The sequence below is a fragment of the Anolis sagrei genome, chromosome 2 (assembly GCF_037176765.1).
Source record: "Anolis sagrei isolate rAnoSag1 chromosome 2, rAnoSag1.mat, whole genome shotgun sequence".
Classification (NCBI taxonomy): domain Eukaryota; kingdom Metazoa; phylum Chordata; class Lepidosauria; order Squamata; family Dactyloidae; genus Anolis; species Anolis sagrei.
The window spans coordinates 142,991,910-143,017,480 of record NC_090022.1 but is presented as its reverse complement, the minus strand read 5'-3'; the positions used below and the strand labels follow the sequence as shown (position 1 = coordinate 143,017,480).

The 25,571-nt window shown below is 41.6% G+C and overlaps 1 protein-coding gene across 4 annotated transcripts in view; it reads right to left on the bottom strand.

Moving 5' to 3' along the window:
* Positions 1-25,571, bottom strand: part of STXBP4 (syntaxin binding protein 4) — a 141,859-nt gene that overhangs the window by 83,263 nt on the left and 33,025 nt on the right. For all 4 annotated transcript variants that reach the window (XM_067463931.1, XM_067463930.1, XM_067463929.1 and 1 more), the window contains exons 10-15: positions 24,985-25,171; positions 21,336-21,414; positions 18,115-18,209; positions 4,727-4,823; positions 3,144-3,256; positions 2,489-2,578 (exon numbers count right to left, since the gene is read on the bottom strand). In XM_067463931.1, the coding sequence (XP_067320032.1) occupies positions 2,489-2,578; positions 3,144-3,256; positions 4,727-4,823; positions 18,115-18,209; positions 21,336-21,414; positions 24,985-25,171 (661 nt within the window). The remainder of the gene's footprint in view (positions 1-2,488; positions 2,579-3,143; positions 3,257-4,726; positions 4,824-18,114; positions 18,210-21,335; positions 21,415-24,984; positions 25,172-25,571) is intronic.

Below are 25,571 nucleotides of genomic sequence, written 5' to 3'. Positions count from 1 at the left end.
CATGTTATAACAAAAGAAAGGGCAATATACACTTCAGCTAGGTCCACATCTAAAGCAATGTCTACATTGGTTCAGCATCTTTCTTAGACTTCTAAACAGGAATAAGAAGAGGCGGGAAAGAGAAGCAAAACACAGAATGAAGCAAAGCTGTTACAGCATGAGAAGTCAGGTTTTATTTGCTCAACCCATGTTGAAAGACTGTTTCCCAAGGGCAACTTGGAACCTCTTCACACACCCCCCCGTGTGAAAATAGCCCCATTTCGCTTGCTTGAAAGGGGCCTGCCGAGTGCCATCAGACGACGTACGGCAGGCCCCAACCACATTCCTCCTGAAGTGGAGAGGAAGCAATAATAATAATAATAACAACAACAATAATAAACTTTATTTATACCCCACCACCATCTCCCCAGTGGGGACTCGGAGTGGCTTACATGGGGCCATGTAAGTCGCTCCTACCATGGAGAGGAAAGTGTTTTTTGGGTAGCTCTAATAAAGCTACCTGCATTTTCCTCCCCTGTTCCCCATATGATGGGAGGAAAGGGTGGCAGGGCACTGTGCATTGCCATGTATTGCTGCCCTTTCTCCCATATGACCTATCAGGGACAGGGTGCAAATGTGTCCTGTCCCATCCCCACCATATTTTTTAATTGTTTTATTGTGAATATAAGAAATAGAACAATCAGAAAAGAAAAGTAAAAAATAATAAACAGGTTTACAAAACAATATACAGCAAACACTCATTAATTATGTGAAAAATCGATATTAATTGTACACTTATTGTGCCTTAACATATCCTTATCCCACTAACCCTGCACCTGTGAACCCAGTCCTTATGACCTCCAATACTCCTCAATGTAGATCACATAACTAACCAGCAACTACCTATATGTCTTCTTTCACTAAATCTATCTTTGTCTTCTTTTCCAGATACCCAAGTACCAGCCTTGCCAGAGTTTGCAAATTCTTCATTATTTCCTCCTTTGCTACTATTTATCAGCTTGGCCATTTGGATATAATTTAATAATTTAATATTAACAATTTAATTTAATTTATCTTTAACAGTTAACTCTCCCCCCCCCTTCCATGTTTTAGCTATTATTAGTCTTGCTGCAACAAAGCAATATTGACAAATTTCTTCATCTCCTGTGCGAATACACCTTCTAAATAGAATCATAGAATCATAGAATCGTTATGCTTATTACAAATAGTTGTAATAAGCATATTTCCAGGTTTTTCTTGACCTTTCTGGTGATCATATTGTTTGTTTCTTTCATTACCTCCAGAATTCTTGAACAATATTACATATGGTGGCGGAATGAGGAAGGGCGCGTAGGGTGCCACAAGGTACCCCACACACCTTCCCTTTTGCCAGCGATTGCTGGCACAACAGCACGGCCCCCATAGGCCATGTGAAGAGCAGAGCAATTAAGATAAAGCATGGAATATGTGGTTCTCCAGATGCAGGTGGCCAAGGACGATAGTTGAAATCCCCACATCCTGAGGGTCACATATACTCCACCTCTGTGCTAGGTTTTTCTGAGGAAGATCTCCTGAAATGTGTCAAATCAATAACATCCCTTCCATCTCCACATAACAAGAATGGCCTTTCTCAACCTGATGCCTTTGTGAAACTTGAAGAATAACTCACAGCACGTTTCACTATATATTCTCTCTGTTTTCCACCCAATCAGAGATGTATCCCTAAATCCACTGTGAAGAAACAATGAAAACTGAAGCAATGGAAGCCACAAATGAAAATCAAACCAACACTTCAGCTACAGTAGGAAGCAATGAAAATAACACTTGCCACCAGCAGCAAGGGCTTATTGGAGAAGTCTACAGAAGATTTTATCCTAGGGACACATCCAAGGAACTTAATCAGAAACGTTCTATTATTACTGAACAAATTAAGTATTACTGCAGGCAGTCACACAAGAGTAGTGATTATTCCATGAAGCTAGCAGAGAGCTACTGAAACATAAATTATGGAGTGGGAAACCTTCTGTCAGTAGAAAATTAAAGAATGTCTATAATAAGTAACAGCTTTCACAGCTTCACTTCCCCCTCCCAAAGCAGTTCTATAAGAATAGAAATCTGTATCTTACTTATTGCTAGGAAGCTCTTTCCCATGAGATTTATAAAAAAAAATGTTTTTACAGATGTAGCATTAAATGGAGTTTCCCACCTCCACAGCATCCAAAGGTCAGGCCCTCATTTATTTTTATTTTTTTAGTTTCAGTGTGGATGGTGGGAATGAAAGGGGATTGTGAAGAAATTTGGGAGCAATTTGGAAGCAACAAATAATAACTGAGACAAGGAATACAATGTGGAGCTAAGTAATCAATTCAATTCATAGACAAACATTGGTTGGGGGGCACCAAAATACTGTTTGCTTACCATTGAAAATTACCTAGGGTAGCCTCTGGGTACACCCCACATGAATGAAAACTGAACAGAGATGTTTAAAATTAGCAAAGAAAAATACTACCTTCAATTTACATATTTCTTTCAAAGCTTCATTTCGCTCTTTCCTAAGTTCTTCCATTTCATCATTTTCAAAAGGATCACAGGAGACAGACTGTGTGCATTGTAAAATGGGGGTGGAGGTGGGGGGGAGGGTTTGGGGATGAGAAATACGAAACACACATGAATTTACAACCAACATAAATGGATCAATTTCCTCCATTATAATTGCATTTATTTAAACTTTCTCCATCCAAGTATTGTAAATATAGAGTCCAACATCTTACCACTGTGCAACTGAATCAATTAGTATGTACAGGAGCAATAGCCTATCTTCTGTTTATAATGATGTATATTTTATCAACATCTTAATCATTATCAAATGGCAAAAAATTATTAAAAGAAGTCCATATCATTTTCCCCTCCATTTTTAAATGGCAAACTAGCATATCACGCAATCCTCAGCTGTAGTTTTAGGCGAACTTTTTGGCAAGTAAGTCCCATTCAAGTCACTGAGGTAACAGAGGGACTAAATATATACAGCCTGTTAGAGTTCTTGAAAAAAAGTTATAAAATGTATGTAAATGTTTTAAAGTAAAATCGCAATTATTTAAATAAGCTTCATCTGCATCTATAATAGTCATGAATACAAATACAAGGAAGGAACAATTTTTATTTACCTGTGAATCTAATAATCTGGCAATTTCATGGGCAGTAAATCCAGGGGGTCCTTGGGGCCCACCAGCTTCATCAAGCTGTATAGAGAACAGACTTCTTGCCACCTGAACAAAATCTGAAACAGAGGTTAAATTAGCCTAGATTTGCAGGGTCAGCTTCAAAGACATCAATTTTCAATTCTCACCCAACTACTTGCTGCTAGTTTAATATTTAACATTTCTTTCAAGTCTTCTAATTTCTCTCTTTTTAACATCATCTACTTGTGTAGTATTTATGACTGGCTATTGGTTCAAGGAAATGGAAGTTTTAAAAAAGTAACTTTTCAAAGCATTCATTATAAACTACCCGCTGACAATTATGCTGTGAGATCCATGAAAATGTGAAATGCCAGTGAAGTTCTGAAAAATGTAAATATGCCCCTTATTGTAATTTTTTTTATATAAAAAATACACTTTCCTAAATGAAAAACCTGATAGTATAAGCTTGCACTCCCATGCTCTTTCCTCCCTGAAACACATGCAGATTCAGTTAGATTTGAGATGAAAATCTTCATACTCTATTGTAGCATTGTTGCTGTTGTGTGCCTTCAAGTCAGTTCTAACTTATGATGATCTTAAGGCAAATCAATCCTGGGGTTTTTGTTTGGAGCTGGTTTGCCTTCATCACCCTCTGAGTATGAGAGAGGGTGATTTGGCAAAGTTGACCAATGGGTTTCCATGGCCAAATGGAGATTTGAATCAGAGTTTCTTGGGTCATAGTCCAAACCTGAAACCACTGCACCAGATTGCGTGGCAGGATGAATAACTACTAAAGTATTTCTCCTGTTGAAGACTGACATTTTTGTGAAATTTTCAACTGTTATTTAAAAAATCATTTTTGTGAAATTTCATTTGCACAAAATACAGTTTTCAGTGCAAAAACGGTGAGGTGGTGAGCATTTTCAAAATGTATTGCCTATACGAACACACAGGGGCCACTGAAAGATTAAGTTTAAGTGGCATATTTTCAACCAGAGGCTTCTTGGAGACAAAATTAGCAATTTTGAAAAAAAGAACCAGGGGCTGTATGGTAGGAAAATTAGACTGACTATAAAACAACATGAAAGTACAAGACATCTGAATGATCATGATATTATTTATATAGAATCCAGAATTGACAAGAGAGCAGTACCTTTACTGGCAAACCACAATGCAGAAAATACATCAAGAAAACCTTCCACACTTCGGTGGCTTCTCCATAAGAAAAAAGATGTCAACGACCATATAGGTGGCCAAGTTACACTTTTGCCTGATGAAAAAGCCAGTGAGCTTCAAAGGCTTGCCTGCTACATTTTCTGCATTTTCGTTGGTCAATAAAGGTATCACTCTTTTGTGGATTTTGTATTTTGCTGTGTGGCCAACATTCTACCCGTGAATATACGTCCTGAATATTATACAGAGCTGTAAAAATTAAACCTTGTCTTTATTGTCACAGCAACCACCAAAGGGGTGTGTGTGTGTGTATATATGTGTGTGTGTGTGTGTATATATATATATATATTAGATCATTCTGTTAGATTATGCAAGAACTCTCCTTAGAAAATTACCTCCAAAAGCTACTGTTCCCTCAGAATCTTTAGGAAGTTGCTGCCTTAGAACATCTTGCTGTTCTTCTGAAGGCTGAATCCCAAGATAATTCAGAGCCTAGAAAGAGGATTTGTTGAGAAAGAAAAGGAAAAGCACACATATAGATTCAAGTCTTCTCTTTTAGGATGATAGACATCACATCTTGTTTTAAAGCTTTGCATCTGAAACACCTTTAATCATATAACAGGAGTTCCCAGTGGCGTAATGGGTTAAACCATTGTGCCAGTAGGACTGCTGACTGAAAGGTCAGCGGTTTGACTCCTTCTGTCAGCTCTAGCTCCCCATGCAGGGAAATAAGAGAAGTCTCCCACAGGATGGCAAAACATCTGGGCGTCCCCTGGGTAACATCCTTGCAGACAGCCTATTCTCTCACACCAGAAGTGACTTGCAGTTTCTCAAGTTGTTCCTGTCATGGAAAAAAAATCCCATACCAGGGGAGGTTTTCATTTCTGACGGATCCTTTACTGCTTGCATGTAGAAAAGTGGCATATCAAGGAGAAAATATTTTCTATTTGTTTTCTTTACCATGGAGAAAGGGAAGAAAGATGTGTCATGTGCTTTGCTGCTGATTTGGCAAGCAAGTTCAGCCCAACTACTAGTCAAAGTGAAGCAGTCATCTCAAGAGACAAATAATGGATGGCCTTAGTAGAAATGAGAGTAGATGAAAGAACGGTCTATTATTCTGGCTTGATTGATATCCCCAGGCTAGATTCCTCCATCATCAGATTGAACTAGTGGTCCAGTGCTATCTTGTTCTTTATCTTAGGTGCAACTATATTGGGCTAACTTGGTAAGGCACATGCAAGAGATGTCTGCTACATTAATCAGCTCTCTAACACATTACTAAGTAGGTAAATATTTGAAGATACTAATGTCACAGGATTCTTATGTGTGCAGCCTCTACCATGACCTGGGCCCTACAAAGTGAATCAGGTGGCACACACACTCAAATGTTGAATGGAAAACACAGAGAGATTTGGAGTACAGATCCTAGAAATGCTGGTGAGAAAGCTAGTAATAGGAGGGAAGAGAGCATCAGTAAGGAATGGCCCTGCTTCTTAGCCCCTCTCCAAATGCAGATAAGATGCACTTGCCCATCTTCTGTTTTCAAGTAATAAAACAGTTTATATTCCATCTTTGTAAATTAATAATTGAATTGTAAGTTCATGCTTTACAAATACTTGACAAAGTGTTCCAGAAAGTGTTCATGGTGGTCCACACATAAGATTAGAAGCCTTACAATTTAAGAAGAGAATATTTGTGAACGAAGAGTGACTGCTTCTATTTTTCTCCTCCTGCAACTGCTGATCACATCTTTGTGCTGTTTACAGTGGTGTACTTAGCACATTTGACAGCCTATGCCCTCCCCAACAAAATGATTTCAGTAATAATCATGGTATGAAACCAATAATCTATCTTCTATATACATAATAAAAGTGAAAATGTGTGTTTGAGTATATGTGGCAGAGGTGTCCACTTATACAGACAGCCTTCCAAATGCTGAGGAGCTTCCAAAGACACTCCCTCAACTGACATTGCGGGTTAGAGTGAGTGTCGTGAACATGTAGCCCAAATGCTGCCAATGTTCTCCCCAAACACCAACCACCCAAGGAATGCTTTCATTCGGGGACCATTTCATCCCAGATGTTCTGTTTTTTTCTTCAGAAAATGGACATCCCAGGGTTCCTTCCTCTCTCCAAAGGGTTCCTTTCCTCTCTCACTTAACCCTTTCCTACCCAATCCTATGGCACACAGCAAACAGAAATTAATAAGCAACTAAAGAAGACGTTTGGGTAGAATTCACCATGATTTAGAGGAGTTGTGGTTCACATACATCCCGAGAGCACTGTGAACTCAACCAACGATGGATCTGGACCATACTTGCCACGGATGATGGGATTTGCAATACCTTCATTCAGTTCCAGAGACCACTGCAACCCTCACGAATGATGGACCTGGCCCAAATTTGGCAATCAGATCCCCCATGACCCACTATGCATCATGTTATGGTTTGAGGGAGGATGGACCACGGACAATGGGATATGCAGTACCTTCACTCAATTAGCCTCCCACAGCCCACTGCAACCACTAGGAAGGATGGACCTATACCAAACGTGGGCCCCCTTACTCCCCATGATCAAGAGTACATACTAGGGATGTTTGGGGGAAATTGACCTTCATTTTATTTATTTATTTATTTGCTATATTTATATACCGCCGTTTCTCAGCCTAGCCGGCGACTCAACGCGGTTTACAACATAATATAATAATCAACAGTATACAGTTAAAAGCATAAAAAACATAAAAAACATAAAAACACAATTCATACATCAATACCAATCCAGTTCGACTCTTAACTAAAAACGTGATCCAGTTCGTCATCCATGTTGCCAGACCTTTAGTCAGTTACCATTCGTTGCATTGGGTTAACCAAATGCCTGCTTAAACATCCAGGTCTTCAATCTTCTTCGGAATATCATCAATGAAGGGGCTGATCTTACCTCCAAGGGCAGGGTGTTCCATAGTCGCGGGGCCGCCACAGAAAAGGCCCTGTCTCTCGTACCCGCCAGCCGCACCTGTGAAGCAGGCGGGATAGAGAGCAGGGCCTCCCCAGAAGATCTTAGGGTCCTGGCGGGCTGATAGGCCGAGATACGTTCGGATAGGTAAGTTGGGCCAGAACCGTTTAGGGCTTTAAAGGCCAACGCCAGCACTTTGAATTGAGCCCGGTAGCAGATCGGCAGCCAGTGGAGCTGGTGCAGCAGAGGAGTTGTGTGCTCCTTGCGCTCCGCTCCCGTTAGTATCATGGCTGCCGAACGTTGGACTAGTTGGAGCTTCCGGGCCGTCTTCAAAGGCAACCCCACGTAGAGAGCGTTGCAGTAGTCCAAACGGGATGTAACCAGAGCGTGGACTACCGTGGCCAGGTCAGACTTCCCAAGGTACGGGCGCAGTTGGCGCACGAGTTTTAACTGTGCGAATGCTCCCCTGGTCACCGCCGAAACCAGGGGCTCCAGGCTCAGCGATGAGTCCAGGATCACACCCAAACTGCGAACCTGCGTCTTCAGGTGGAGTGCGACCCCATCCAACACAGGCTGTAACCCTATACCCTGTTCGGCCTTGCGACTGACCAGGAGTACCTCTGTCTTGTCTGGATTCAATTTCAATTTGTTCGCCCCCATCCAGACCGTCACAGCGGCCAAGCACCGGTTCAGGACCTCGACAGCCTCCTTAGTAGCAGGTGGAAAGGAGTGACAGAGTTGGACATCATCCGCGTACAGATGACATCGCACTCCGAAACTCCGGATGATCTCACCCAGCGGCTTCATGTAGATGTTAAACAACATGGGAGACAATATTGAGCCCTGAGGAACCCCACAAGACAAAGGTTGTGGGGTTGAACAGGAGTCTCCCAGTAACACCTTCTGAGACCGACCCTCGAGGAATGAACGGAGCCACTGTAAAACAGTTCCTCCAAGACCCATTCCCGCGAGGCGTCTCAGAAGGATACCGTGGTCGACGGTATCGAAGGCCGCTGAGAGGTCCAGAAGCACCAACAGGGACACACTCCCCGTCGAGCTCCCGGAGCAGATCATCCACTAAGGCGACCAAGGCTGTCTCAGTACCATGCCCCGGCCTGAAGCCAGACTGTGCCGGATCCAGATAATCCGTGTCTACCAAGAATGCCTGGAGTTGTGAGGCCACCACACGTTCCAGGACTTTGCCCAAAAAGGGGAGATTGGAAACAGGCCGGAATGGTGGGTTTTAACAGGCCTCTGACAACTCGGAACAGTTCAGCCGGACGGTTCTTTGCAGACGCAATAGTGGCCGCAAAGAAGGTCTTCTTTGCGGCTTTTATTGCCGCGGCATATGCCCTTAAGAAGGACATAAACCGTGTTCGATTTGGCTCGCTCGGATTCGAACGCCACACGCTCTCTAGTTCCCTCTTCTTTCGCTTCAACGCTGCCAGCTCCTCAGTGAACCAAGGAGCTGGTTTAGCTCGGCTACTTGAGAGGGGACGTTCTGGAGCGATCGTGTTTATTGCCCTAGTCATCTCCCCATTCCAGAGAGCGACCAGGGCATCAACAGGATCACCAACCGAGGCGGCGGGAAATTCCCCAAGAGCCGTCAGGAATCCATCCGGATCCATAAGCCTCCTGGGGCGGACCAACTTAATGGGTCCTCCACCTCTGCAGAGGTTAGGGGGTGCAGTTAATCTAAAGCTGACCAGGTGGTGGTCGGTCCATGGCAACGGAGAGATGGATAACTCCTCAACACCGCCACCTTCCTCCCATCCCTGGCAGAAAACCAAGTCCAATGTATGTCCAGCACTGTGGGTGGGGCCAGATACCTGTTGGGACAGCCCCATGGTTGCCATGGTAGACATGAAGTCCTGAGCCGCTCCTGATAGGGTGGTCTCGGCGTGGACATTGAAGTCCCCCAGCACAAGCAGCCGCTGGGACTCCAATGCCAGGTCCGAGATCACCCCCGCTAGCTCAGTCAGGGAGTCTGTAGTGCAGCGAGGTGGACGGTACACTAACAGAATCCCTAATCTGTCCCGGTCACCCACCCTCAGGTGGACGCATTCAAAATTTGTTGACTGCGGGATGGGGGCCCTGGTCAGAAGAATGGAGTCTCTATAGATCACTGCAACCCCGCCTCCCCGCCCCCCGGATCTTGGTTGGTGCTGCACGGAGAAACCTGGCGGGCAAAGCTGGGTCAAATTCACACCTCCAGCTTCGTCCAGCCAGGTCTCCGTGATGCACGCCAGATCTGCCCGTTCATCCAGGATTAAATCCTGGATGAAAGCTGTTTTGCCATTGACAGATCTGGCGTTCAACAGCACCACCTTCAATCTGGGGGGACCGCCGACCTGGTTACACCAATTCACCATATCAGGAGACCGAGTTGGAGTTACTAATGTTGTTGTACGATCCCTAGGCCGAATTCGAGGTCTCCTTTTCCCGTATCTCCCCATCCCCACCACAACTTCTATGGGGGCTCCCCAACCAATGGAACACCCTCCCTCCTCCATGACGCAGTCTACCTTCCTATTTTCACCCCATGCTTCACTGCTGGTTATATGATTTATCACCGGTTTAACTTGCACTGGGATCTCCAATTCACTCCCCTCCTTACCTCTCCCGCAGGCAGCTAACAGCAGTGTTACAAGATACCATGAGATCGGAACTAGCATGGGTGGTAGATGTTAGCAGTCTCAATAAAGCCACCAAAGTTCGTAAAGTGCAGCTTGTGGTTGTATAAATCTTACAGTTCTTAAAGTGCAAAGGAGGATAGTAACGCTCACACTAAAGCTACCAGAGTTCTTAAAGTGCAGCCAGTGGTTGTAGCAACCTCCCAGGTCTTAAAGTGCAAAAGGTTATTGAGATTGTTCTAAAGTGCTAAAATAAGGTGCGTCATGGAGGAACCCCAATTTCAGAAGCTAGGGACTAGCACCTGGATAGTAACCAATACAGTACAGGATAACAATTTAAAGTGCTAAAGGATTAAGGTGCTGATAATATAAAGTGCTAGAATTGTACAAAATAACAGCACCACCTAATCTGTTGGTAGAGATGTTAAGACACACAAAATCAAGGCAATGAACGACTGAAAATGGATCAAAAGGTGGATTGGTATTGGTCCTTCCGGAGATAAAGCTAGTGTCCGCAAAGATGATCAACGGCCGAAATCGGCCCGATGGTAAAGGATGGACACGCAGGTGGACAGCACAGTAAATTGAACAGCACAGCGGTCGGCACAATAGGTTGAACAGCACAGGTGGTCGGCACAATAGATAGTTAGTCAGCACACGTCAGACAACCAAGGTCGGTCAGCACAGTGTTGGCCTAAAGTTGGTAGCGTCGATGGCATACACAGTTTGGCCCCAGTGATGCTCTGGAGGGGTGCGGTCCTGACCCAACTCCGTTTAGCCGCCCCTAGGCTCTGACCCAAACCAGGCCAGCCAGGGCAGACTTCCCTGGGGAAGGGGAGAGCATCAGATGGAAAGCCTAGGCGTCTGGAAGGGCGGCTAGAGATGACAAACACCGACCTCGCTCTAGGCTCCAACGCCGCCAAGCCGCCGAGCAGGAGGTGTCGAAGAGCCGCTAATGTCCGAACGGCAGCCCTGCCGACCAGTCGATGGCTCCGCCGGGCGATGAAGCGCAGGGGCTAAGCTGATGGATGTGCCTGCTCCCGGAGCACAGAAGGCCAGTTCTCTTCTCTTCTGGGGAGCCGACTCGCACGGCTGAAGCAGCCAGATGTCCGAGGCTGCAGCTGGAACGCAAACCGGCTGGGCCGAGCAGGAGGGGGCGGCGTGGGTGAAAACAGCCCTCTCGGAGGTCAGTCTGCCAACCCGCTGGGCGGCCAAGCAGCCGAACAGCCTCCACTTCTCCGTCCAGGTACAACGTCGAAGCTAAGATTATCGAAGCTGGAGACTGGAGAGTGTAAGGGGGTCCAGAAGGGGACTTCATGGGACTTATAATTCACCTGCATCCAGAGAAACTGTGACCTCCACCAACAATATGCTAGGACAAAACTTGGCACAGAGAAAAGCCCCATGACCAACTGAACATACTGCTGGGGTTTGGGGAACTGGACCTTAATGTTGGGATTTGTAGTTCACCTTTATCCTGAAAGCACTAAACCCAGCCAATGTTGGATCTGCACCAAGCTTGGAACACAGGCCTAAGGTGGCCAACTGTGCATACAGACAGAGGTGGGAGTTTATGACCTCTGATCTGGAAGTTGTAGTTCACCCTTATCCAGAGACTACTGAATGCAGCTGACGTCAGATCTGGACCAAACCTAGCACAGAGACCCAATATGGCCAGCTTTAAATACTGGTGAGGTTTGGGGTGATTGGCCCACAATTTTGGGAATTGCAGTTCACCCACATCCTTAAGCATTTTCTAATGGGAGCATTCATAAAAAACGATGGGAAAGATTGGCTTTGTTCTAAGAAACAGAGCTACATAGTACCAAATTGATATTACCCAAAACAAACAGTGCCATTTTCAAATAACCTGGGCCAAAATAACATACGGGAGGGGTTTGGGGAGGAAATGACCCACTCACATGTGAGTTGTAGTTCACCCTGCATCCAGAGATATTATCAAATTTCAAACAATGACTTTCTCAATTAACTCGTACATTGCCAGGACCCCAAGTGAGTAACTAAATAAGGCACAGCATCTAAGGAAGTGATATCCAACCACAAAAGCTCATACGAAAATGAGCTTGTTTTTCTCCCCATCTCCTTTTTTCTTCTGCTGCAGGAGGCTAATAGGGCAATGTCTTTAAGACAATGTCCTTTAAAAAAGGATGCACCTTGACCTCCTCCCTTTTTTCTGCCTTACTCAAGCAAATTCCAGAGGAAGGGGTGGTGAAGAGAGGTTTGCCTTGGGGTAGGAACCAAGTGTCTCCTGGCCAGGGCGCATTCCTTACAACCAATCCCCTTTCCCCTTATTTGGTGGCTGTGTGAGAGGGGGAAGTAAGGCTCAACCATTGAATCCCCTTATTTTTCTACACTTGACGTGAAGCACCTGGCATAATCCAGGGAATCTTAGTTTACTGTGACACCAAAGTGTGGCTCTTATCTCAGTACAACATAAGAACACTTTTATCATTTTTGTTCTGCTGAAACTATCCTCCTTATTATGCTTAAATGGGTAGCCATGCCTAAAAATAACAATGGCATGCAGCGAAGCAAATATGATGCCCAATTGAGAGATTCTGAGCTTCAATCCAAACCCAGCTAACCTGTAGCATCTCCACTCAGTCTTGGTGGTTAGTGGTGAAAGGAAACGAGGAAATGTGCAGTGGCAGTAAAGGATAGATTATATTCCTTCTTAGCAGGTAGGGGCCACCTATTAAAGTATCATAGGTAGGAAGATAAAGTGTACTTGCAAACTGTACACAGAGCAAATTGCCATCAGTTTCCCAGCACCTGCACTTAAGTGAGGCATTTTAAAACAGAATATGTGATCTGAAGTACAACTATTTGGGCTGCATTAGTACTTGTCCTTCTAAACACACAAAAGGCAAAAAGGAGGGGTTGGGGAAAAAGCAAAAAGAGCACCTTATGAAACCAGGTCTTCAAATACAGCTTATATCATGCACAAAATTGATAAGATCTTTAAAGTGAATGTTTTCTTCGCCCACAGCAGTTTATATTTTTATTGTCTACTCTAACTGTCACTGAAGGGGGGGGGGGGAGAGAAGCAATGGGAAAACAGCACCATGAACTCCTCTTACACAATAATTTCAGCAAATAGCTAGTCGCAAAGGCAGAAGACAACAGCAAATAACAGCTAAATCACCTTGATGAAAGCAATTGAAAGGAAATGGTGTATCCTTGAAACACAAATACTTGCCTCTCAATCTGGAGAAGTTTCAGAGTAGCAAGAATTAGTAATGGGAAACTTCAACTTTTCTGATAACTGCTGGAAGACAAGCTTAGCTACAGAGAGGAATACAAAGGAATCACCGATTCTTCGTGTGATCCAAACTCAGAAGGAAAACTGTGCTAATGGGATTTTAGCATAACTTTTTGCTAAAGTACCTACATCATTTCAGATTTCATGCTTTTATGGAAAGCTAAAGACTGCGGTCAAAATATTACTTTGGATTTCAGGAGAGGAGATTTTAATGCATTCAGAGAAATGCTAGATAAAGCATCACTTAAAAGGGAACAAAGACTGGCTCACTTCCGCCCCTTAAAGTAAATACAGATCTACTGAACCTTCTTGCTGATGTTTTTTTGATATTGCTGGCTTGTTTCTAACTTATGAGTTCGTGAGATTTTCTTGGCAAGTTTTTTCAGAGGAGGTTTTCCATTGAGAGTGACACTACTGCAAGGCCACCCAGAGGGTTTTCATGGCTGAGCAGGGATTTGAAGCTTTGTCTCCAGAGTCCTGGTCCAACACTCAAAACACTACACCATGATTACCCTCTATTGGGTCTAATGGGCTTACAACTGAGATTACAACTGAGATTTTGGTTGCACATTAGAAGCAACGTGTTGATATAATCAGCTCTACAACTGAATTAATGATGTAAAATATTGGGCTGTCTTTTGATCACACTCACTCACTTGAGTATGTCATAAGACTGTTTTTCCTGCACTAAGCAGATGAAGTATGTAAAATTTCCAGAAATCTTCAAAGACAATGTGTTTATGAAGCTAATTTTGGCTTCAAAATAAAAAGACAATATTACTACTCTAAAATAACCAACTGAAAGTCACTTGATTATTTTAAAATGTACTCTGTAAAACTTTGGGAACAACTACACTGACCATTTAGTTGGTTCTGAATTGGAACAGCAGAAACCAGCTGCATAGTGTAGATGATCGGATAGACCTCTAGGGAAACTGTCTGAGGCATAAAAGGTGACTACACCGCCACAGAGGGTGGCCTCAAATCAGTTCCAGGATTCACAGGATCTGTAGCTTGATAGTTGTGGAGAATGCAGGGTTTTTTTCTCCCAGTTCCCCGCTCTGTAATGGACATGTGCACATTAGCAGAGCACTTCGAATATCCGCACATCTATCTGCATTCTGTAGGATCGATTTTGCAGTGCACTATGGTTTACATTGAAGTGTGCTGATGCACATTCAGGGTTTTCTTTCTGACTTTTTCCCAGCCTTGCTTGTCTTAGTATAAAGGGCTTAAAGCACACTCCTGCATGCTTTTGCAACATGAGTTGTATAGTCAATGTACTTTGAAGCTGCCCCCATGCTGCATTAAAAGGCCGGTCCAGATGGAGTTTCAATTGAGAACCAACATGATTTAGTGGTTTAAAATTTGGACTGTGACTCTGGAAAGCAAGGAAAAAAGCGAAACACACTCTAAAACATCATAAGTCAGAAACAACTTGAAGGTACCCAATAGCAACATAGGTTGATTTGGTATACAATTATCATGTTTTGTATAGTAAAAATAGTTTACTGAGAAGATTATTTAAACTGGATTTACTTTTAAAATTTTGTTTTCATTTTGTTTCAAAGAGAGGATGAAGACTTGTAAGAAGGGCCAGACCTCTAAGAAACCTTTGCCAGGTTATGAGGACTAGGCAAAAGAGAGAAGAAAAAAACTTACAAAGATTCAACATGACAATCAGTAAACCAAAAAAAATATTTCTGTATTACCCAGTCCCTCATAATTCTAAGCAATCCTAAAGTTCTCATTCTCAAAAAAGAACTCAGAAAATGAACCCAAGATCTGGAACTACAATGGCATGAGATATTGTATATGCAGACTTGTATATGCACACCTGCTATACAGATTTTAGAAACAATGTGGGAGAGAATTAAAAATAGCATCCTTTGTCTTAAATATTTTATCAACCATTCTAAAGGAAAGTTATCCATATGTATCCGGCAAAAGGGGGGGGGGGAATCCTTCAGAAAATACTTTTATTTGCGATTTTGGGAAGGGGGGGGGGGAACCTTACTTCTCTAGACTGGACTAGGTGGCATCTAAGAAATATATTATATTCAGCTATATGATATTAAGATTTAAAAAACCAAGAGTCCATGGAATATTTTCTACAATTCACTACAACTTACATCTCCATACAAAGGCCTGTGTCACATATTCGGCAATCCTCTGTTTCTCTCTTCTCACCACACAAACATCTATTGAAACCACTCCACCAGGAAACACAAAACAAGGAAGAACAACTAAGAAAAACATTGTAAAGATAGGCCAGGGGTTCAGCTTGACAATAGGCTGTAATGCATCTAATCTGACACGAGCAGTTGCCAGTCAGATGGGCAGGAGGCAGATGGACTAGAGTCGAATCGCAGATCAGGGAAACAGAGGAAATTTTAGTTAAAAGGCCCATTAAAAACAATTCAGTCTAAAAGGAAACAAAACAAAAAAACATGATACAACAATAAGAAATCAGTATAGGGCTGGAAACAGTCCATAATTCCAACTCCACTCCCCACAAGAATTAATATCTAGTTTTAAAGATAGATCATGGTGTGAAATCTTTTCAGAGGAATGGTTTTACCCGGGGGGGGGGGGGGGGGGGGGATTGGATGTGATCTATGGTCTTCCTCAGATCTTCCTTTAGTTTCCACCCCAAATTTTGAGGCACAAAGTCTATTTTGTCCAGGAATAATCTCCACAGTACATTTTACCATTAAACAAAGACTATATTAAAAAGAAATAAGATTGTCCCCTCTAGTTCTGGAAAATGGAGTCAGTGTTGCCCATATAGGATCTCAAAATTCTCCTTGAATGTTGAGCCCATAGACACTACTAGTGTAAGAAGAAAATAACTTTTTATATCTACTTCAAGCATTTTCCCCAGCTACCCTCTGTTTGGTTTGTTTGCTGATGTGACTTTGACATAGTCACCCCACTTCAGGAGAAACCACTTGTCTTTACTATTTCTGGTCTGTGAACAATCAAGTGGATTATGCTCTGCAGTCAACCTTTTTTTTCTCTAGGAACAAGGATGTCCTGGAGTATACTATTCTCTACTCCAACTTTACAGTCAATATATATGCTTCAGCACTACTCCTGAAACAATCTTTTCCTGCTTCCTCGGTAGTGACAACAGATTTTGGAGCAATTCTGAACATGCATATAACAGAAGTCATCTCTTCCAGTCATCTCACCTCCTCTGGAAGTCAAAATATTTATTCATTCCAATCAAAGGTCTTCCTACGCATCACAAAAGACTGTCCACCAACTTGCTTGAGTGTTAGTGTTGCACCAAGTCCAGCAGTGGCTGGTCCATGAGACTGAAAAGCCAATCGGTAATGTGCTTCTAATACAGATTGGGGAAAAGTAGGTCTGCAGCCTGTAAAAACGGCTGGCAAGTTGCAAGACGACATTTCCAAAGTGAACATTCTTGCAATCATTTCAACACTGTCCCTGAAATCAGACGTTTTTCTTCGGTTTCAGAAGCATAAAATGCTCCTACTCAGGTCTCTCTCGCTCTATGTGTGAGGTCTCAAGTTGTCCAAAGAAACTTTGCTGAAATTCTTTTACTTGGCAAAGAACAAATAGAACAATTTCATGCCTCAGCCATCAAGTGCTTATGATGGTTGGCCAAAATGGGAACTTTCCAGTTACTGGAGACCTAGAGTAATCTACTGTATTGCAAATCTTAGAGATCATTAGAAAACAAACTATCTTAAATTGAGAAAGAGGGGAAATACTTGGTGGGAGATTACAATGGCCAAAGTCAAAGAAAGCAGCATCACACTAAAATCCCAATGAAACCTATGAGATACAAATTAGTTACATTGTTATCTTGCCTTCTTAATTTCAATAAGAGTTAAGTGCAAGTGAGGTTTTTCAAGATTTGTGATACAAAGTATTTGCTTTTTTAAAAAAATACGGCATCACTGTGAGTCTTTCAGATGTTACACCCTACAACTGAACCAAAACAAGAGAAGCCAGAAGATTTGGTGAGACCTAAAGTACTCATAAAGAACTGTTGAGATACCAATTTGTTGGGTGCAGACGGATACTACCAAAACAGAGCTTTAAAGGGTGTTTTGAAATAATCTTGCAGCTGTAAAAGGAAAGACAATGCATACCAACAATTTAAAAATCAGAAACAATATTACTATAACAATATTACACCGAGTCCCTTGGGGAGATGGTAGCAGGGTATAAATAGTTTTATTTATTATTTATTATTATTATTCATTTAAGAGGAAGGCACATGTCCTATATTGAAGAGATAAAACATGAGGTTAGAGTGCAGAGGGAAACTGAAGTGTTCTGCAACTCCCCCCTCCCCCCCCCCCAAATGTTTGATGTATGTCTTCTGATAAAGGTCTCTTGGTAGGCATTGGTTTATCCCAAACACCTGAGGAAGTAGACAAAGTCTACGAAAGTTTATATGTCAACTTCTTTCTCTCAGTTAGCCTCAATGGTGCTATAAGATTCCTTCCATACTGATATTCCAGACTATGCTTTTGAGCTTTATGATCGGGTGATCTTATGCTCTATTGCTGGGTTTTTGGTTAGAGTGTGAATGCCATTTTAAAGATGATATCTTGCATTGTCCTGTCCTGTTCCGCCCCATCCTCCCCACCCACCCACCCACACACACACACTCTTAGTGAGGCAGTTCTGAGGCAACAAAATAGGACCATAACATTCATTGCAGCATGAAATTCTGAAAACAGCCAGACAATTTCAGTACTTTCTAAATAATTTTATCAGACATTGGTACACATTCAACATCTCAAATGAGAAGTTTGATGAGAAAATTATGTACCCAAGTGAAATAGTAATTTGGTTTGAAGCAATATGTATTTTAGGATCTTTCTGTCACCAAATTACAGAAGAAAGAAAAAGAGAATTAGTTGAGATATATTTACCATCTCTAGTTTATCTGCTTTGAGACGAACTGTAGGGTTTAGTGAAATCTTCTTTCTTTGCGGTCCATAATCATCACTCCAGGTGGGGACAAGAGCTAAGAGACAACAGGTTGCACATTAATTGGAAATCTAATAGGTATTTGTTTCCCCCTGTTTGAAGGATGTGTGCTGAAGTCCTGCTGCTCAAACAAGTCAAGCTAATCGCCTAGATGCCTGAATCAACTCCAATGTTTATTATTTTTCTCTCCTTAAATATTAAGCAAGATACAATTGTTTATTAAAGGCCTCAAATGGAAAGTTATGAATGTTGCTGAACTACTGCTTAAGCTTTTGTACTCATCCACCAAGGCAGAGTGTGTGGTGAGGATAAAACACAGAAAGGTGAAGCATAACTGGTAAAGGTGCCGTGAAACAAACAGGCATTATTGAAACAGGAAAGGTCATATCATGCCACAGGCACATGGCTAGCCCCTGTGACACCTCTTTTCAACATGACACCAATAGGGGACAGGGCAGGGAAGGATTATGAAAGCATCTGCAAAGTTTTTAGTGTTTTGTAAAGCAAAGGATTGTGGCAGATGAGCTCAAACTATAGCAAATGTAGGGGGTTGATTTTCAACTCCATAGATCTGAGATTATCCACACCTGCAGCTAAAATCTGGTGAATTCTAGCTCTCATTTCTATGAGTTTGGGTCAATATTTGGCTAGTTTTTGGGGGAGGGGTTCAGATAAATTTCCAAGTAAATCACTACTGTAGAAATAGTGTGACCAACAATTTGGGGATCCAGAAGCTTTGAGGAGATTTGAGGGAGGCTTGGGGGCTCAAAAAAAAGTAGAGGCCCTATTTCCTGCACCCTGTCTTGCACTCTTATCCAGAAGTGACCTTTGGGTCTGCACAAAATCTTTCTTCTCCCAAAATCTACCCAAGTTTATATTTTATGCAGCAGTTAGCACAAGACTGACATAAGGCAAGTCTAGAATAGCATACTGTATGAGAGCATGATTTTATCATTCACGTGTGCCATACATGTGATTCAAAAACAGGCAATGCTTCATAAAGAGGCAGTATTGGCTGTAGGTTACAATTAGGCACAACCATCTTCTGCCATCTTTGCCTATCAGAAATGCTATTCTGCAAGTAAAAGGTTCTTCCACCAGCTTATTTCAGAAATCTGCTGGCAGAACAGCTGGATAATATCTGCCACAAATGACAACAGGGGTTGGGTGAATGGGAGGGAGGCGAAGGAGCTAACTATACCAGATTCAAATTCCCTCCAGTTCAGGGAGATGATAACAATGCTAGCCACAAATCTGGCCAAAATGACAAGAGCACTAATTGATTTCTGACACACCCCTAGACTGGGTCAGGGTTGCATCCAGCACAATTTAAACTTGCTTTTTGTTGGTTCAGTTTGTAAGGAAACCTAGAGACAACTATACCTACCTTTCATTTCTGAGCAAAATATAAAGCCCTTAAGGTCATTTGCATTTACACTATTCACCAAGCCAATTCTCACTTTATACTTATATATGCATCTAAGTATAAGATGGGCCCCCTGGTAGTGCAGCAAATTAAACCGCTGAGCTGCTGAACATGCTGACCGAAAGGCTGGTGGTTCGAATCTGTGGAGTGGGGTGAACTCCCGCTATAGGGCCCAGCTTCTGCCAACCTAGCATTTCAAAAACATCCAAATGTGAGTAGATCAATAGGTACTGCTTCTGCAGGAAGGTAACAGCACTCCATTCAGTCATGCTGGCCACATGACCTTGGAGGTGTCTACGGCTTAGAAATGAAGATGAGCACCACCCCTCAGAGTCGGACACGACTAGACTTAATGTTAGGGGAAAGCTTTATCTTTACTATGCATTATCTCAAGAACAAAATGCATGGAAAATGCATGTGTGTAAACGGCTCACCTTTTTAAAAAAGTGTCCTCCTTTAATATATACAGGGGCAACCAGAGGACATAAAACAAGAGTCTATTGTCATGTGTTGTTCAAAGGTGATCTTGTCCTCTAACTTGGGAGAACAGGATGCATTTTTCTTGTCAGATGAGAAATATAAAATGCACTACCTTTTAATCCTCAATTAATGCCCACCCCCAATATGCATGTGCAAAATGTGTATACATTAGGAATGCTATAATATGGGAAGGGCTCAGTTTCTATGGCAACCAGATCTGGATATATGGTGCTGCATAATATGCAATAGAAATGAACCTACTGACTACTAATGCTATCTATGTTTTTATGCTTTTAAACTGTATACTGTTGTTTGTTATAAGTTGTTGTAAACCGCATTGAGTCGCCGGCTAGGCTGAGAAACGGCGGTATACAAGTATAGCAAATAAATAAATAAATGAATGAATAAATCTACCTTCAGCGAGCCGTTCAACATACCCAAGAGAACCTTTGCTGAAGAAGCCTCATGCAGTGCTGTGTTTGGGGAATTTTCAGGAGCAGTTCATGCAGGACTCCAGCCAAGTTATTCCATTTAAATATTACTTCGGTAACTGGGACTAAATTATAGAGCACCCAGGGATAATATTTTAGTGATAATGAATTGTGATGGCAAATGCTGGCACTATTCCAGATATATTCAGAGAGGAGCCCTTCATTCACTGCAGGAGACTCACACTTTGAAATTCTTCATGAACTAATTCCTTATTTATTTCTTCAATGCATATTCCAGCCCTTTACAGAAAAACACTGGTGACACATTGTCCTCTAGGTACTGGACAGATCCATTCATACTAAGTTTCTACAACATGGTGGAACCATGCAACTTTACACCAGTCTTCTCCAACTTGGCACCCTTTCCTGGTGCTAGATGGCAATTTTAATCAGTCTCAGCTAATGCAGACCATGCGCAAGGATGGTGGGAGTTGTAGTCCAAAACATCTAGGTTATGTCAGTTTGGGAAAGGCAACTCTGCTGAAGCTAAAGTTCAGAGCAGACTTTGCGAAATACAAACCCAAAGCCGATGACATAAAAGGCATCTGTAAATAAATAAGTACTGGACTGTCCGTTGTTGTTCAGCTGTCTCACAAAGCAGTCAACAGTTACTGTGCTGCTGGGGAAGTCATTCATTTTAGTCTTTCATTCATGCAGGAGAAAAATGACCCCATAGGGCCTTTTAAAATGGAAAATACATTACACATTATTAATGTAAAAAAAGAAATAACGGATGGTGAGAGAAAACAAATGAATGAGTATTTACCCCCAGCAGGTATGTCAGCAGCACTGTTGTTTGCAGAAAATGCTGAAGATTGCTCTCTCTTCTTGAAACCAGCTTTTGTCTATGAAAGAGAAAATATAGGAAGTGCCATTTATGAAAGTAGGTCAGGGACCAAAGAGAAAACATATCATTTGAACACACACAAACACACATCAAAAACCAATGGCTCTTTAATTAAAACCTATAAAATTAATTAAAACAGTTAATTACAACTATTACCTAAAATGCTTCTAAGTAGTTTCCAATTGCTCTTATAGTTCATTTTTCAAAAAACACAAGTCTTTACTGCCTTATTTTTGTTACTGTAACTAAGAATGCATCTACACTGCAGAATGGATGCTGTTTTAAGCAGATGTAGGGATCCATGGCTGTCTAGAAGTTGTTGGATTACTGCTTCAGTAATCCCCAACGACTGGTATTACTGATTGGGATGAAGAAGAGTTTCAGTCAACAACTTCTATAAGGCCACAGATGAATTCATGCCTTTCCCAGAACAAGGATCAGCAACCTTTTTGGAAGATTGGGCTTTGCTGACTGTTCCTCAGATAGCATCAGTCCAAGTAGTGTGCCCATCACATTTGCTTCAGCTTTGCTCACTTGCTACCAACAAGCCATTCCTCTTTGCTTCATCCTATGACCCTACTGATAGAACAGAGCTAAATGCAGAGCTTAAAAGAGGCTCAAGAAGGCATCTATATGTGCCAATGCAAAGCAATTTATTCTACAAGCTGGACCAATTGACAACATCAAGCTAGACAAAAAACCCACAAAAGCTAATGATGATGCATTCCATCAGATTTGTTAACATATACATCATTCTTCCAAAGAAGATTGTTTTTATTTCCCTTTTGTTCTCTTTCAAGGAAATGTTGTATTCCCCAAGAGTGCTGGGAATTCAACTAGTTAAAGAGCAATCCTATGCATGTTTAGTTGGAAGTGAGTTCCACTCTGCTCAACAGCTTACTTCTTAATAAACGTATCATTGCAGTCCCGGTTGGCCTATCCCAATATAATGGCTGCATCTTATCAAAAGCAAAAACCACCCAATAAAATATTCATTTCACTGAAATGTCTCCAACAGATGCCACATGGCTCGTGCTAGGTTTTTCTTTCTGAGAGGAGCACATTTTTCAGACACTGCTTTGATCTGGGAAACCTTTGGAGAACTTGTTATCTGTTCAAAGATGGATCAGTTCATCCATTTTAAGACTGAAGAAAGGATGCTGGCACTCTTTGAAGAAAGAAAACCAGCCCACACAGCATGCCTGGCACAGAAACTCTCAATTCTTCCTCTGAAACTCTTTCTCTCCAAAAATATTTGGTTTGAGGAAGAGTTGTATGTGATCCAACATTACACAATTGGACTTCAGTTTGGGCAAAGCCCCCTCCTAGCTATGTAGTGCCTTCAGCCTTTCTGATGGTGCAGTGGGTTAAACCCTTGTGCTGACGGGACTGCTGACCGAAAGGTTGGTGGTTTGAATCCAGAGAGCAGGGTGAGCTCTCATCTGTCAGCTGCAGCTTCTCATGTGAGGATATGAGAGAAGCCTCGCATAGGATGGTAAAACATCCGGGCATTCCCAGGGCAACATCCGTGCAGACGGCCAATTCTCTCATACCAGAAGCGACTTGCTGTTTCTCAAGTTGTTCCTGACATGAAAAAGGCATCCCCATTTCCACCAGACATACTTCAGAGAAAACTTGGGGCAAGCAAGAAATTGCAGGGAGAGGGGACATTATACCTATTTACAGGTCTTTCACTAGAATAATTGTTCTCATTACTCCCTTTCTCCTTTGGGAATCTTAGGAAAACCATACAACCTCTCCCAGAAAAAGATATTATTATTATTATTATTATTATTATTATTATTATTATTATATTTCGCTCTTATCTCCCCAAAGGTACTCAGGGCAGATTCCAAACATAAAAGGCAAACATTCAATGCCTGAATACAACAATACATCTATACTAACAAAATTTAAACAATCCAACATATAAACACAAATTATGACTTAGCAACTAAAATTAAATAAAAAACACAGCCTGTTATAACAGACATAAGACAAAACATCAAACATTGAATAGAAACAACAATTTCCCAGTTCCTTGGGGCAAATAGATTAATCAAGATATTTATTGAGCTGGTGGAGTGATAAGGACACAAAAGATTGCACCCTATTTATTTTGTTGGCTCAGAAAACTATTTCATTTAAATAAACTAATGTGAATAAAAAAAAATTACATTTGGATTGTTAGCCTTCAAGCCATAGTGACACAAAAAATGTAAAGGTACAGGAAGAAAAAAATGGCATACTTTTAAAGGACAAAGTCTACCCACAGTCCTCCAGGACAACTCTGATGTTCCCAAAGTTAAGAAATCCTACACCAGAGGTACAATCTATCTCGGTGGCCCAGCATATGAATGATCACAAGTCCAATCCTGCAGAGCAGCTGCTCTTCAGTTCAGACAATACTGAAGCAGAGGGAACCACTTCAAGAATGAGTTTGTTTTCACCAAATGTCCTATCACATTTATTCTGCTGGATTTGAGTTATAGAGACTTTGGTGCAAGGTAAAATGAAATTCTCAAGGGAAGAGGTGGAAAAATGAACAATTTCAATATTTTTAAAAGAGTAAAAAAGAAGATTGCCTGTGCCGTACATGCAATCACACTCGTATACTGGGTAACTGCAAGGTGCTTCACAAGGAAAGTTCCAGGAGAGTTTTCAGCCCTTCCTCCATCCAAAGTACAAGTTACCCCTAATATCCACACAGCATGTAAGGCTAGTGCTCAAGATTTATCTCTGACAAAGCAACCGGCTCACTATTAATTCTCAGAACAGAATGTGAATAATTTATCTACTTCATGAGTTCATTCTGGTGCTCTCTTATGGGGATGACTTTATGCATCTCCAAATGCTGAAAGATCCTCATAATCTAGTCAAAGGCACCTCAAAAAACTGAAGTCTGAAGAGAAGGGCTAATGACTGAATAGAATTTTAAAAACAATATCCTGCAGCGTCCACTTGGCATTTACAGGCATGATAAATAGTTATACAAGTATTGGTATTTGAAATTTTTGATTTATTTGTTCTTCCAATCGTTGCCCTTTTTGTACCATTTCAATTATACATATCATTAATTTAAATTATAAACTATCTTAAGAGCACCAGCAGAAAAAAATGGCCTAAATCTAACTGTTAATCCCAACTAAAGCAGACCCATTACACCAATGGAAACTTGATGTGTCATCAAGTACACAAATCCCATTAATTCAACAGAATTTACGCAATTCTAGTTGGAATAAATGAATTTAGGCCACAATCAATACAATATGTTCAAAGTCTGATCGATGCATCATCTAATTTATGAAACATCTTTGTTTTCCCATGTTTATAGTGGAAGCAGTAACTCCTTCAATCAATCAATCAATCAATCCAGTTATTACATGTATCAATGACAAGGACTGCTGGGGCATTTTCTCTCCTTTATGGTGACAAAACATAAAACATACCGAATGGGGCTTTTGACGTTCACAAGATTTGGAGGCTCTCACATTTCTCAACACTGTTTTATAAGGTTAGCTAAACTCTTATCTTTGGACTCCTAACATAGGTTAAAGAGGCTACTCACCACACTCAGAAGGGATATTTTTGAAGCTGTGTTGTCAGTGGGAGACAAAACTGGACTTATCACCAATGGAATAGGTTTCAGTCTACAACCACCTGAAGGCAACTGACTAGAGAAGGACTGCAGATTTTCCACTTGGTTGGGAGCAGTCTCATGTCGAATGAAAGCAATCTCCCAAGAAGAGTTTGATCTAAATGAACAATAACAGATTGCACACAAGTATCATATACTATACTTTTATTGTAACAATAAAGACTGTTTTATATGGTTGTAACTTTCCAGATGTTGCATGTAGTAAATTAAGTTTACCATGCAAATAAAACCCAGTGGTAGACATAGTTTATTGCAGGGGTGTACTTTTCTTTTCTTTTCTTTTCTGCCTGTCTCTCTTTTCCTCTCTCCTTCCCTTTTCCTCCTTTTTTTAAGGATATATGGCTCCAGTTTTATTATTTCTAATGTGACGTTGCAAGTGTCTGGCAAAGGGAAGACAACCAACACATAAATGTTATTGCTAAAAAGCCCAACTGGCATGACCAAATGAAAGATGACATGTATCAAGTAATGACAACTAGAGGAACTTAATAGTTTCC